This window comes from Opisthocomus hoazin, chromosome 13 (assembly GCF_030867145.1).
Source record: "Opisthocomus hoazin isolate bOpiHoa1 chromosome 13, bOpiHoa1.hap1, whole genome shotgun sequence".
NCBI classification, from domain to species: domain Eukaryota; kingdom Metazoa; phylum Chordata; class Aves; order Opisthocomiformes; family Opisthocomidae; genus Opisthocomus; species Opisthocomus hoazin.
Genome location: NC_134426.1, coordinates 25017016 through 25031800, shown reverse-complemented (window position 1 = coordinate 25031800; position 14785 = coordinate 25017016). Strand labels below are relative to the sequence as shown.

The following is a 14785-nucleotide window of genomic DNA, read 5'->3' as shown; positions in this document are numbered from 1 at the left end:
TAAATATTTAAATTAGCTTCTGTAGTACAGAGCTTTTGTAGGTGGGTCACTGTTCTGTCACCCCTGATGTGAATCCAGCTAAAAAAGTTGGATTTTTTCATCTGCTTTGTCAGCAGCATTCCTGTTTACCAGGTTTTAGACGCTTACGGCCTGTGTCAACCTACTGAATGCTTTGAGGAGTCAGCTGATATCTCAAGGGGCGCAGTCAAATGCAGGGAGTTTTACATACATGACAGTTGCTGTAATTGGTTTGCAGAATCTCTGAGAAAGAGAAAGCATTTTTATTTCTGAGAATACAGTTCTAATCTGAAAGACTGACAGGAGAAGTAGTTTGTGTTATTTAGAGTTGGGAGCTGTTGAGAGAAGCAACAGGAGTTCTTACACTGCTGTGTTTGGAGGAACTCTTTCCAGAACGGAACCACACTTTCATTCATAATACCTGGTGTTGGAGATTATGACAAATATGTGAGAATCCCCGTGAGCTGGCTGGCTGCCTACAGTGATGGAGTAAAGATACAGAAATGCAGAGTAGGCTGTTTTGCATCTTTCATGCCTTTTGGCAGTTTTGGCTGGTATCCTCTAAAGCTCAAACACCACCTCAAAGCCAGCTGACAAATGAAAGTAAAGACTTAATTGTCTGGCTCACAATAGTAAGCAGAGACTTGTGTTCTTGCCTTGATGGCTTTTGTAGGAGTGGTGAGAAGGAGAACTTGCTTATAATAGAACTGATGATTGTAAAGTACACAGGGTAATAACTGCGCCAAAGCACAAGGAGATGTTTTTCAGCTTTTATTGCACTCTGGCCCCATGATAATCCCATCCAAGAAATGCTTAGTGGAAATACTTGGCATCAATTATAAAAGAACTGCTTCCATCACATACAGTGACATTTTAGTCTGTTCTGGTTCATATATTTTAAATTTCAAATTATTGCTCGGGGGGGAGATTTCTCTTAAAAGAAGAATCACTAAAATCTTGGGATGCTGTACCTTGTATCATAAACCTTGACTCTAAGGGAAAAAGAGCAAAATAAATAATGCCTTTATGGTCTTGAGGCTTTGCTGCCCTTTATGTACTTAAGAACTTTGCTGAACAAAGCACCACAAACTGCAGGCAGTTTTAGGGAGTAATTTATATCTTAACATGGTATGAGGTTTTTGTTCACAGTTACCTTTTCCTTCCCAGAAAATGAGTGTAAGTCAGTGTTGTTTTCAAAGTCGCTGCTCCCAAAAGTACAGCAGCTTACAGATTAGCTGAAGTGGTCAAGTGAGTTTAAGAAACCAATTTCACTCATTTTTCTGAATTGTGAAGAAAAATCTCAGTTTAAATTAAGACTTAAAGTCTGCTTTTTACAAAGTTGAAAATTTAGATTTTTTTTTTTTTTCGAAGCTGTGTAGACAAACTGACAAAAATCAATCTCAGTACCCTCCTACTTCATGAAGTTAATGTAACAGAAATTGCTATTAAGGTCTGTGATCTTCGTTCCAGTCCTGAAAAGTACATCCGTAACTATCTTTCTTTGAAAAGTACCTAGCACTAGTGAGTTTTTGGTGCCTGGTAGAGATGCTTGCGGAGCACCTGCAACTTGCACTGCAGTCTAAGATCTGTCAGTGCTTGCTGCTTCTGTTAAATGAGTTGGAAAGCATTTTTCTTGCCATTGAAGTCTGCTTTCAAACACTAAATTTCAATTAGATGTCGAAGTACTGCAGTTAGGCCTGTCATGGGCCTTTTTTAAAGTACTTGGACTTCTTTTCGGCTGCTTAAGAAGGATGATCTGAAACTCCAGATCTTTGATCTACGTTAGTGTAGTCTGTGAATTCCAGCTGCATGTTTTCATTTGTGGGTTTGACTCTCAAGTGATCAGAATCCATCTCGGCCACCCGGCACCTTCTGGAGAATTGCTAAAATTGAGCCCACTGAAAATCTAACTTTCTTGACATTAATTTCTTGTATATGCCTTGATAAATTGAATTTAAATCCTGAAATCTTGCCACAAGCTAATGAGATAAACCTGAAGAGCTACATTTTTGTGGGAATGTTCCAGGGCTTGTCCCACTGTATTACTCCGCGATCAGCTGAGACACAGGTTTTGCTTGTTTGTGTGTAAGATTCTGACAGTGTCTATCAGACAGTGTTTAGCTTTTTAAAGCTGAATCTCTGCTCTTGAACTGAGTGTTTATAATATTTCTTTCCAGATACCTGTTCCTTCTCTAATTCTCCAGACCTGTGCTATTCCCCTGCATGGTGCTGTATTCTTGGTCTCTATGTAATTCAATCCACAACTTTACACTCTCTTCCCGTTCTTCTTTTCAGCGCAGTGCCCTCTTATCCTGAAAGTCTTATTAATGAAGCAGGAACATGTGTAAAATGGGAGTAACCTTGTAGATATAAAAATAGATACAACTATTTTTATAAATTGAATTATTTCTGATTCCTTGTGTAGCTGATTTGACTTTGAAGGAGAACATTACAATTGTGTGGAAAACTGATTGAGTTAAAGGATGCTTCAGTCTAGGTTTTTCGTTTTTTAATCTGTTTAAACTGGCTATTGTATAGGTTTAATTTACTGTAAGCTTTGATATTTTTTCAGTTTTCTTCCATTTCTAACCATTCAAATTCTGCCGTAGGTTACTTACCAAACAGCGTTCATGCAGTGGAAGCAATGCTGGCTGCTGCAAGTGTTGGTGCTATCTGGAGTTCAACGTCGCCAGACTTTGGCATTAATGTGAGTAGCCTTATTAGAGTGTGTTCCAGAAAAGCTATCGTGTTTCAGACAAATGTGAAGGTGATAAATTTAGGTGGCAGATAAGTTCTGTTCACTTTAGTCTTACTGCCACCTCCAGGCACAGCCAAGTACATCACACTTTTTTCCAGCTACCACACACCATACGGAAACCCATGCTTTTAATGACTTTAAGCATAGTGATTTGAGTATCTTTAGCTAACTTGCTGTTGGGGTATTTTGAGATGGAATCCATAGTCTTAGTGAGCTTTTATTATGTTAAATGTGCAGATGAGTAGCAATGCAACAGAGTTGTCTGGGGCTTGGCCCTTCTGTCACCAATGTCTTTCCCTGTGCTGCCTGGCCACACTCTGGTTTCTCTGCCTTCCTCTGCCTCCTGTGTGGGTAAACTGAGCAACACCCCATCTGGTCTTTTCCATAAGGATTTATGTTTGCCAATAAGGTGAGGAATTGCAGGCTAATATCACTAACCTGTTTAACTTTTTAGTGTAGGAATAAATGCTGTGCATAAAATATGGTAAAAATGATCATGATATCAAAACAGACTTTACAGTTTGCCCTGGAAGCTTTGGGAACATATTGTGCTTTCTTCAGAAAGTCTATAGTAGACATCATAAGCAGCAACAGATACAAATCACTTTTAAAATGGAGTGTTGAACCTTTCTTCTGTCTAAAAGTTTGCATGAAAGCATTTGAAGAATGTACTGTTTGTGCATTGCAGAGCACAGAAAATACCGAAGTCTGTAGGTACTACGTGCCCTCGATACCAGTGGTTAATCCTGGGAGCTGGTCCAATGTATGGAGTGGTCATCTCTGGAGTTGCGCTAGAGGGCAGCAGCATTCCACTCCCTGGGACTGGAGGTTGCATCATTGAGGAAAAGTGATTAAAAAAAATCATTACAGCATGTAATGATCAATCTGTTCTACAAATATTTTCTGCTTGCTCAGAAAATGACAGTATGGAGTATTTTCTTTTCATTTGATCTCTCGTCTGGGGGAAGATTGTTCATTTTGCTTGCATTACAAAGTCCTGGTATGTTTTCTGTCCATGCTGATGTGCTATTATTTTCAGTGCCCAGCTTTATTTAGTTTTTGTGATGGATTTTTAATGAAATTTAGCTTTGGAGCAGCAGTGTCATCGATGCCATTTATTCTCCTTTGGCTTGGCAGCATGTGTTGGCATGAATTCAAACCCTAAAATCTCGAGGGAGATGAGCAGAGGTCCTCGGGGATATTGGATTCTGCCCTGAGGAAAAGATTTTTCCCCTTCCGTGCAGCTGCATTAGTCCTATTAACATAAATGAAGATTTTGTTTGTGTTTTGGGAAACAGGGTTTTCAACATTTCAAATCCAATTGTGTATATATGTTTTGTGAAGCTCAGAAATGTCACTTTTCAGAGCTGCCTACACATTGCTGGCTCTGAATGCCATACATCCACAGACTTCAAGCTTTCAGGAAGCCTGCTGTCAGAGAACCAGCGAGCTCCCTCCCACGCAGAATGCCACTCTTGGCAGCTTTTGCTTCATTTCTCTAGTCCCTGTTACCCATTTGTGTATACTAATAGAAAAGTTGTTCTTTGCGGCCTGTGCAGAAGAAATTAATGGATATGTAAGTTTAAAAAGAGGCTCTGCTCTTAGAACTATGTGAGAAACCTTTGAGCCCTAGCAAAGTCAGCACAGCTCCGTTCATGGGGCCCTACACAATTTTTAGTACAGGATTTGAGCCTCGTAGAATAGGATGAGCCATGTCTGGTATACCTGGGCTTTTTATGAAAGCAATTCCTTGCTGAGCCATCTGGTTGGATTAAAGTTCCAGTGTAGCAATTACATGTTCCATCTGTTTGTATTCCCTTTGTATCACACCAAGCTGCCCTGTGGGATTTGGTCCTGCCAGTGCTAATGAATCCAACTGGGTGTGCTAGCAGGATTAGTACAGCCATGAGAATTGCAGTCATTTCTGTTTGATTCACACTTCCCTTCAGATTTGATTCTTCTGTTAGGGTACCCTTAGTGCTCTCATTGGTCTTCATTTTTAAACGTCAGGCAGCACGGATATGGGGTATGTATGCGCTGTGCTCAGGATGAGTGTGTATATGCACACGCACATATATATGCACACACGCTGTGTGAAATTTGGCTACTTGGTCTGTTCTTTGAAAAAGGTACAAAAAGGCAGGTATGATAACATACCCAAGAAGGCAGGAAATATGATTTCATACTCCCGTAGAGAGTAACTTGGATGTATTAATTAAATCTACATTTCTGAGTGTTAGCTAATGCATTAGAGGCTTCTTGAAAACCTCTTTGCCACTGAAGCAGATTGTGGTGGTTTACTTTTTCCCTGAAAGGAAATGATAAAGTTAGGTGTCAATGCACTGTCATTGTATTTTCTTATGATGTGAACAAAGCAAAGGAAATGCATCTTGGGTGGTAGGAGAGAAAACTGAAGTGACATATTCAGGAGAGACCGTGACGTGCTAACATCCAGTCATATCCCAGTACCTTACCTGTGGTGTTCAGTGAGCTTTCCCAAAAAGACAGTATGGAGATGTTGTCAGGACAGGACCTCTGTACTTTTGCAGTCGGCTTTCTTGCAACCCTGACCGGCCCAGCTTGGAAAGGAGGAGTTTAATTAGAGATTAGTTGATTGTGATGGTTTTGCATTGGTCTTTTGATTTGGTAATAATTTGTCTTGCGTTTTGGCTGCAAAACAGAGGGCAAAGCAGGAGACAGAAGAACAACGAATGCTGGGAAGAATACACATGTGGCTGAAGTCTGATTTTTGCAACATGGTTTAGGAGGTTGCTCTTGAACAGTTAGCTGACAATTTCATAGCATTGAGTAATCTTGTAGTTCTTAATGTTTTGAGTAATGTAGCTAGAGAGGGGTGACTGTTACTGTGTGCTGAGTGCTTTTACTAAAAGGATTTGCTTCTTGCTGTTGAACACAAAAAGATCCATTTCTGGTAGGCTGCTGCATGCAGTGTACCAAAAAAAAAAAAAAAGCCAGAAGGGTTTTTCTTTTAAATGTGATAACAGCTATGGTAAATTCCTGAAAACAGTGTAAGCTGGAGGAGACACTTGAAAATTTAGCATTTGAATGTGTCCTGTCGCAGAGGTTCTAAAGGAGCTGTGGTAGCTTTTTGTTGGTGGTGGGTATGTGTGTGTTCAATATCCAGTTGTTCTGGTGAAAATCAGTACAGTTCCCTGTGTTAATCATAGCAGAACAAAGCTGTGAGTTCAGAAGTGCCACATGGTAAACATGCCTTCCAGAAGACTGGTGGTTTTCAGTTTTCCCCCCATGCAGGCTGCCAAACTACTGGTACGTTCCAGAGCAGGACTGGGGGTAGTTTCCCCGGGTGTACAGAGCACCCGCCTGCGGACCCAGACAGGAGTCGTGGGGTCCTGCACACGAATTCAGTGCCTAACTCCTGCTCATGTCACAGTTAGGTGCTTATCCTCTATAGATGGGTTTGTAAGTCTGATTCTCAAGGTGAATTTTAACTGCTTAGATAGCTGTGTGAACTTGATCCTGCAGTGAACCATGTTCTGTGGGGATTTTGCCTTTGTTATTCGTTGGTATATTTGGGGGACACGAAATGGATTGTTACAAACCTGTTGTACTCTGGAGATCTTGGGTGAGTGAAAGACAAGAAGGGACTCTTTTAGGAATTGTCCTGCTAATGCCTGTCCTTATTCCTTGACTGAGATTTGCATTTAGCATTCAGTGGGTTTTCCTGCTGTAGCAAGCAATTTCATTTTTTAACCTGTTTTTCTCTTTGTCCCTAGGGCGTACTGGACAGATTTTCCCAAATTCAGCCTAAGCTCATCTTCTCTGTTGAAGCTGTTATATATAATGGCAAAAAACATAACCACTTGGAAAAACTGCTTAGTGTGGTAAAAGGTATTTCACTGCATATCATCTAGTCTTAGTTATGATTTAGTTTTCTGAGTTTACTCTGCCACTAAGTCACACTTCTGACTGCTTGTCACTGTCCTTCCTCCTTTACAGTATCTCTGTGGCCACTTTGAATTGCAGAACTGATATGAATGGAACCTAACCAGTCTTTTGTGTAACTTTAACAGTCTTTTTTTTAGCTTAAATATAAAATCATAAATTAGCTGGCAGTAAAAGTGTGGTAGTGGAGACAGATGATACTGGGTTTTTTAAGCACAAGCGAAGTGCAGCTGAAGACAAATGAAGAGGCAGTACAGCACTAAAGCATGCAGATTTACACATGTATTGTTAAAAGGCTAGCAGTATTGAGGAAATAGTATCTTAGGTGACAGTTTAGTCTTTTGTGGTTTCTTAACATTTAGAACTATATCCCATACTTGGTGCATCAGAATTATTTCTGTTAGTGCGTTACACTGCATGATCCAATTGGACAGAAAAGACCTTTGGTTTATGTAACTGAATGTAAGGAATAATTTTTTTCTTCTTTCTTCCAGGCCTTCCAGATATAAAAAAAGTGGTGGTGATTCCATACGTGTCTTCAAGAGAAGCTATAGATATTTCTAAGATTCCAAACAGGTAATGGGGGCTTTTGAGCTGTGACTGTCCTAACTAGGGATGAGAGGGATGCTGATAGCTACTGAAACTACCTGTCCTCTTGAACTTGAAAAAGCTAGGTTTTCTTAATGTGGGTCCAGCTTCATACTGAAACTAGTAGTAGTATGTTGCTGCAGATGTTTTGCTTCTGCAAAACCACTGTTGCTATTAATGGTTCTCAAATGAAGGCAAAATTCAATAGGATACAATAGGGAGAAGTGGCTTCCAGAAATGAACAATTAATAATTTAAATGGCATTTTTAGAGATTTGTTTTGCTTATTTACTGGTCTGGATTATGTGAATTGGATACCTTTTGGAAATGACTGAGTTCCAGGCTTTGTGTTGAGGATCAGATTGTTCCAGTCTGCTTTGAGCTGATAAGGCTGGCAGCTGAGCATAGGTGCAGATTTATCAGCTTGATTTTTGTGTTACATCTCAATATTCTAATGTTTTATTTTAAAACAGAAAAAGAAAACAAAACAACTAGCAATTAAAACAGAGTAGAAAGACTAGGAATAAAAAGAGTATATGTAGTTTGAGTATATACTTTATTGTAAAATAATATTTGATACAGAAGTAATCATGCATATGGGCTGGGGTAATGCTTTCCAAAAGAATTTTAAATGTTCTTTTATTCCCCTCTTATGCAGTGTCTTTTTAGAAGACTTCCTTGCTACTGGGAAAGGAGACCAGGCCCCCCAGCTGGAGTTTGAACAGCTGCCTTTCAGTCATCCTCTCTTTATCATGTATTCATCAGGCACAACAGGGGCACCAAAATGCATGGTTCATTCAGCAGGGGTACGTCTTCCCTCCTGCAGCTGCATTATCTATATATAACTACCTGGGTTATATTTTTCCTTTAACTGTGTTGTATAGTAATATACTGCAAGGAAGAGTTGATTGCTGACAGTTTTTCAGTAACTTGCAATGAAACTTTCTATTTGTAAGTGACTGGTTTAAAGCAAATATGGGTTAATTAGGATATAAAATAATCTGTTTGAGACTGGTGTAGAGACCTTTCAGAGATTTCAGCTACTTCCTGGGAGCAAGTGTTGGTGACAAGCACTAGTAGAACTGGCCCGACTTAATGCTTGTAGAAGAAAGGCCAAAGAACTTGAATTGTGTGCTTGGAACTGGTTTTTGGACACTGTCAAATTGAGGCCCATAGGGAGCCTGCAATTTTTATTACCTAGAATTGTTTTGACCATGGACGTTACTCCCTACATCTGTCAGTTCAAAGCATGTCATCCTCCTCAATCCTTTTTTTAAGGAAGGGAGCCAGAAGGTTAGCTGTCTCTTTGGGTGTAGGTTGTGCTTTGTATGGAAGCTTTGCTTTAGGCAGTGTCTTGTTGTGACTGAAGCTATATACGGTGTTACTGCTTTCCGTTTACTCTTCCCCCTTAAGGCAGGCAGAATGTGACTATCACATTGTACCAACCTGTATGAATTAAACTGGACAACTGTTAGCCAGTGTCCGTTGTTTCTGCTGTTTGCTCTGAAAGTCAGGAATGAGCATCTTGCTAGGCTGGCTGTGGAGTTGTTGAGGTAGCCTGAGGGCAGGATCACTTTGTTAAGTACATAGTGTATCCCTTCGTGCCTCTCTTTGATGGCAAAGACCCGAGGATTTTCCCACAGACAAATCCCAAGCGGCCCATAAACACTCTGCTTTATATATTATCAATAGGAGATCATACCAGGCAGTGTGTGCCATAAAATAGTCCCTTTGGGACACAAATCCTATGTTTGTGAAGAAGAAAGAAGGAGGTGTATTTTGAAGTTCGAGAGCTGTTTTGAAGCTGTACTGGCTTTAGACTGGTTAAGTACTTGCAAAGATGGATTAACAAAAACAGGACAGGTGTTCTGTTCAGCAATGCACGATAAACAGTACGGAGATGAAAAACAGATGTAGATCAGACAACGAGACCTTTCTCTGTTGCAAAGTTCTTCCTCTTTCCATGTTACCTGTGTGGCTGCTTAGCTTGCCCTTAATCATGCCTCTGCTCTCCATCTGATGCATCTTTTCAGTTCATACAGAGCTACCTTAGAGTTTAGAGATTACTCATCTTTGGGGACAAGAGAATGTGATGGGTTGTTGAACAGGAAATGTTACTCCTGCTGAGCAGCTCTGTAGTTCCTGTATTGCAGGGTGACTTCAAGTTCTGGTGCTAACACCTCCGGACTAAAAGCAAACTGTTGCATCGGAGGCTTCCTTGGTTTGCGTGCTTTGTATGTGTCAGTTTGAGTAGGGCCTACAATAAAATCCATGCAAAGAAATTGTGATATATCTTCTGTGCACTTGACAGGGTTCCTCTGTTCCTGGCTTAATCTTGTTTTCACTGTAATAGGGAGGATTCTCACTGATATCAACGTAAGTAGAATTAGCCCACAGTCTGTCTCATTTTCCAGCCTCAGATTAACCAAAGTTTGGTTTTGATAGTTAAAAATGCAAGAAGAGATAACATTTTAGGAAAGACATTTCAATTATTGTGTATTTGCAGTGTACTTCAGTGCTGTTTTGTTACTGTTCTGATCTTACAGATGCTAATAGGCAGCTTACTTGAAATTCACAACTCAGTTTATCTAATTCTGCAGTGTGTTTCTGGTCTGTTTTCTCTGCACGTATTCTGTTTTCTTGACACAAGTGAAATAACATATGTAAATAATGAAAATGAAGCCAGGTCATGGGAGATGATTTAAAAAGTAATGCCTCAGAGGCAATAACACTTTTCTGGTCTTGGAAGCAAGGCTATATATCATATTGAACAATTGGGTATGCTACAGAAAGACATTTGGAGGGTTATAGAGAAACATTACTGAGTAATTGTTATTCTGAAGTCCTGAAAACATTGGTTCTGCTTCTTACCACATTCATACAGGCCTCTCTTCAGTTATTCAATATTCCCAACCATCTAAGGAGGGTTTTTTTGGTAAAATCCTGTTCAGGTAATTTCTGTCCGTCATAGGGACTCGCAAGACCTGAGCTTAAATAGCTGCACTGCTACAGACTTCTTGTGTAACTGTAGGCAAAAACTCTGAGGATTTTTGGTGCTTGGACTCTTTCTGAATGCTGCATAGCTCGCTCTCAGCTACGTAGCCGCTGAGCACTGGTCCCTGACGTGCTGATGGTGTGGCTCAGGAGCAGCAGTGCCTACTGATTTTTCAACACTCCAGATGCTCAGCGCTTTGTCAGCCTTATGTTAAGCCCAATGAAGACAAGCAGACCAGTAAGTTTTTATCAGCTACCAGATCTGTGTCATGAAATGCTTGTATGACCCTCCAAATAAATCCTATAAATAAACAAGTCCTGTAAATAAACTTGAGATAGCATCTTGGACCATTAGCTCTTTAGAACAGCTATGCTCTCTATGGCAATGCCTTTGTTTCCAGACTGAGAGTTACCAGATTTTGCAGGTGAATAGTTCATAGCCTCTGCATAAAGTCATTATTAAAAATTTTCCTTTTGGTTCCAAAACTGTGGAATACAAACAACTAAATGGAGGAAAAAGAAAGCCAATATTTATTTGAATTGAATTTGACTTTTAATTTCACTACTTTGTGTGGCTCTTTCGGATTCTCCTGCAGAGGCAATGTGCTTACTTCTATAAATGGAACAATTATGTTAACACCTGCAATTCTTTTGGCAACCTTGAACAGTTAAGTTAGACACAGTGTTTCTAAATCCCGAATTTTTTAAAACTGATTTCTAAATGTAGATAGAGGTAGCTATAGCTAGGTGGCAGCATCGTGACAGTTTAGGGTATTCGAACAGTAGCAGGTGAAGTCAGATCTGGTTCCTTTGAGTTGCGAAGAGAAAATAAGATTTACTCCCTTATTTTTATTTAATGTTTTCTGCCTTTACTCCTGAAGCGTGTGCCAGTTTTATGACTCTCCTTTTTCATTTCAAATATCTATCTGTAATCTATTTTCTTTCAGTGTAAATCTTGTTTCATGCTTATAAGGCTCTTAATAGTTCCACTATAACTCCTTGCATAAATGCAAAAACCATCTTTATTTTAAAATCAACCACATAATTTGTCGCTGCAGCGAAGGGACTTCGTGAAGTAGTTTGTAAATTTATTTGTCCTAACAGGTTATGCTTTAATGATGATCAGAAAGGTACTTCTGTGGTATTTCCAACAAAAGAGAAAAGAAGTAATATACATAACTACATTATTGTTAATATTGATGCTTTGAGCAGTGAGATTTTCCACATTGCTAGTCTTTTCAGTGTTTACAGGAGATGTGTATAGTTAGGTCTTTTGTCTCCTAGATGTTAATAGATGAGATAGTTTGGATAAACAGTGGTGATGCATAGCACCTGCTGCAGTTTATAGCAGCGCTAGGTCCTTCGTTCCTCCTGGTTGCCCGGATGTCCTGAAAATGAAACTGTCAAAGGGCTTATCTTCTTGGAAAATCTGACTAGTGAAAGCATGCTGTTGAAATTATGGCCTGCGTGGAGTACTCTGCAGCCCTGATGGCCGGGTAGAGTTGGAAGTGAAGGAAGTTATTTATTCCTTGGATTAAAAGTGGTGTGCGGTGGGAATTGCTGAGGTCTAATGAGAGAAGCTGAAAAGTTATGTGAGAAAATGGGTAATGCAATTGCTGCTACTGACGATAGGCCCTGGGATTTACTTCAGTTGTGGTTGAAGGGAATACTTGTCTTTAATCCTGTAGTACATACTGTGAAGTATTGACAACATTAATTTTTTTTGAAGTCTGAATGCGCTGTCAGAGTTTTGCTTTTCATTTATGTGAACTTACATTTTTCTTTCATTGTGTTTTTTTTCAGGGCACACTAATACAGCATCTGAAGGAACATATTCTTCATGGCAACACGACCAGCAGTGACATTATTATGTACTATACAACGGCAAGTGTGGCTTACTAAGGCATTTTTAAAAATGCTTTAATGTATTTGTCTTGCAAAGATGGGAGAGCTTTTCATACAAATTTAAAAGTACATTTTAATGTATTTTTAGTTCTTGTTCTGCAAGGGGTTGTCCTACTTAAATTAGTTTAAAAGAAGTCATGTGGAATAATAAAATGTAGCAGGGACCTTTCTGATGAAAGGTCAAACCCATGTTAAATATTTCTGATGTAATTAGTGAGGAAAATGGATTGATTTTTACAGTCTCTTAGGTTTATTGATTTAACTGCCTCGTCAATATCACCTGCCAAACAGGCTCAACATTCCTGCAACATACAAGGCTTGACGATACTGAAGATGAGAATTTCTGTTGTGTCTTTCTGGTTTGGTGAGGAGGAAACTGCACAACTCTTCAGTTGTATTCCCTTTCCTTTAATAAACTTATCTTTGTAGGAGTTCAGTTATGTGGCTTTTTGCCTAATGCTGTGGTAAAGAAAATGATTCCAAAGTTGTCTACTAATGTGACGGTTTGAGATGTTTTTCCTCATGAGTTCCTTTCTGAACTTTAGCACTGCTAGTCAGTTTGTAATATCTCAATGGAGAAATCATTATAATATCTCCATGGAGGAATCATAATTACCTTGTCCCAACGTTGTGCTGTCTCTTGACTCGTGCTTTGAAGGTATGTGTGTAGGGAGGTGTGGAATCCCCATCTTGTTAGGTATTTGTAAGGATAAGTTACATGAACATCTGTCAGGAACATGGAGCTGATCCAGTCTTGGGACAGGTGAGAGGATTACCAGTGCTCTAGCCTTATTTTCTGATTCCTAAATGATACAATTAGAAGTAATCAGCAGAGCTGGGCATGGTTGTGTGGGCAGGTGTTGGTGTACCAGTTTCTTAAAGCAGCAAAACTTCGGACAAGGAAAGCGGAGGGGAAGTTGTCACCTCTTGCATAAGGACAGGGAGCATGCACTGGTCCAGATGATTCTGTCAAGAGCTACACCTGTCCATCATCTTCTGGTTGCTTGTAGCTCCTCTATTAGCATATGACAGCAAGCAACACTCTTGATCCTGCAATAGAGCTGCCAGGAAAGTGGACAGCTAGCTGACAAATGTGGAAACTAATGTAGGTATTTTCTTTTTTGCAGACCGGCTGGATGATGTGGAATTGGTTAGTGACTGCACTTGCTACAGGAGCTTCAGTGGTTCTGTATGATGGATCTCCCCTAATTCCATCACCAAATGTGCTCTGGGACTTGACTGACAGACTGGGGTATGTAAATAAGATTGAATGGAAGCATAATGGACTCTGCTCTTGTTGCGCTGACTGCATACAGGCACCTGCATTAAAGGTGCCATTTTCTTGGGCACTAACTAGTATGTAGTGTGACATAGTTTATCTTTTGGCTTACTCTTGAGTGGAACTACTTTTTAAAATTTTTCACTAAAACAGTCTTTGACAGAGCAGAAGAGACAAAGAGCTGATTGTTTCAAACTTGAGTCAAGTATTTGGATTCCAAGGAAACAAAGAATTTTGATTCAATAGTCAGTTTTCAAGAGCCGCCTTTTCAAAAGGCAGTCATTGGGAGCAATCTGTAAGAGTAATTTCTCAGCACACTCAGAACTTAGAAAATAAGAATCCTTTATTTCAAGCAGCTCAACATAAGACTCAGTATAGCACTTTGACTTAAAGACATAAATTGACTGGAAAGGCTCAGCAAGGTTGCTTATATTTTCATATTTTGCTTTTTAATCTATAATGCGTAATTCTCCCTGTCAAGATGTTTGTTAATTGTTTTACACAACTTTTTGTCCCTAAAAATGCTCATAGTGCCCTGTTGAAGCCTACAGAAATGGTACTTATTGGATAAACAGTCTAAAATCCTGTAGTGGTACTTAGCTTTGTACACTGGTTAAACTTTGATTTTTTTTTTTGTAACTTTCCTGTTTTGCAAACTACATGTAAAGATTAGATCTGAATAATATTACTGTTAAAATAATGAGTGTCACTTGAAATTGATAATTAAAGTTAATTCATTTGTGGTAGAAAATGGGTACCAAAAGATTCACTTTCTGACTCTTTATAATTAATTATTTCAACTTCACTCTGTCTTTAGTGACATGTAATATTTGAAGACTGACATTTTGTGGCTATTAGGGTTGAAAGTTAATGCCTAGTCAGAAGGATTTCAGTAAAAAAAAAACCACAAAACAAAACCATAAATTAAAGATGCCCTCCCACCCCCCAAAAAAAACCCTAGTAGGACAACAGGCAAAAAATTTAAATTGAGAAATAACACAGCTTATTTTTAAGCATTGTTTCTACATGCCAAAAGTAAGTGAAGATAACAGAAATGTGTCTGCATGTCTCACTTTTGTAATCGGGTGCTAAAAGCGGTGGCCATCTGTGTGGTACTTCATAATGCAGTCTGTTCCCAGCTCAGTCATATGTTACATATTTGAAAAAAAGGCTTCAACATGTTAAGACTATCTTGCTTCTCTGAAGATATACCATACTTTCCTTCAGGTAACGTGTTCTTATAGTGTCATCAAGGTATCTCGTACTGCATGACAAGAACTGCGTAAGTGGACATCAATTAAAGATGTGTTCAAGTGAACT

The 14785-nt window shown here is 39.3% G+C and overlaps 1 protein-coding gene across 1 annotated transcript in view; it reads left to right on the top strand.

The window, feature by feature from the left end:
- The window catches only part of AACS (acetoacetyl-CoA synthetase), a 45308-nt gene that overhangs the window by 18315 nt on the left and 12208 nt on the right, over positions 1-14785 (top strand). The window contains exons 5-10 of the mRNA XM_075434677.1: positions 2628-2725; positions 6532-6646; positions 7195-7276; positions 7946-8093; positions 12085-12165; positions 13314-13438. Of these exons, the coding sequence (XP_075290792.1) occupies positions 2628-2725; positions 6532-6646; positions 7195-7276; positions 7946-8093; positions 12085-12165; positions 13314-13438 (649 nt within the window). The remainder of the gene's footprint in view (positions 1-2627; positions 2726-6531; positions 6647-7194; positions 7277-7945; positions 8094-12084; positions 12166-13313; positions 13439-14785) is intronic.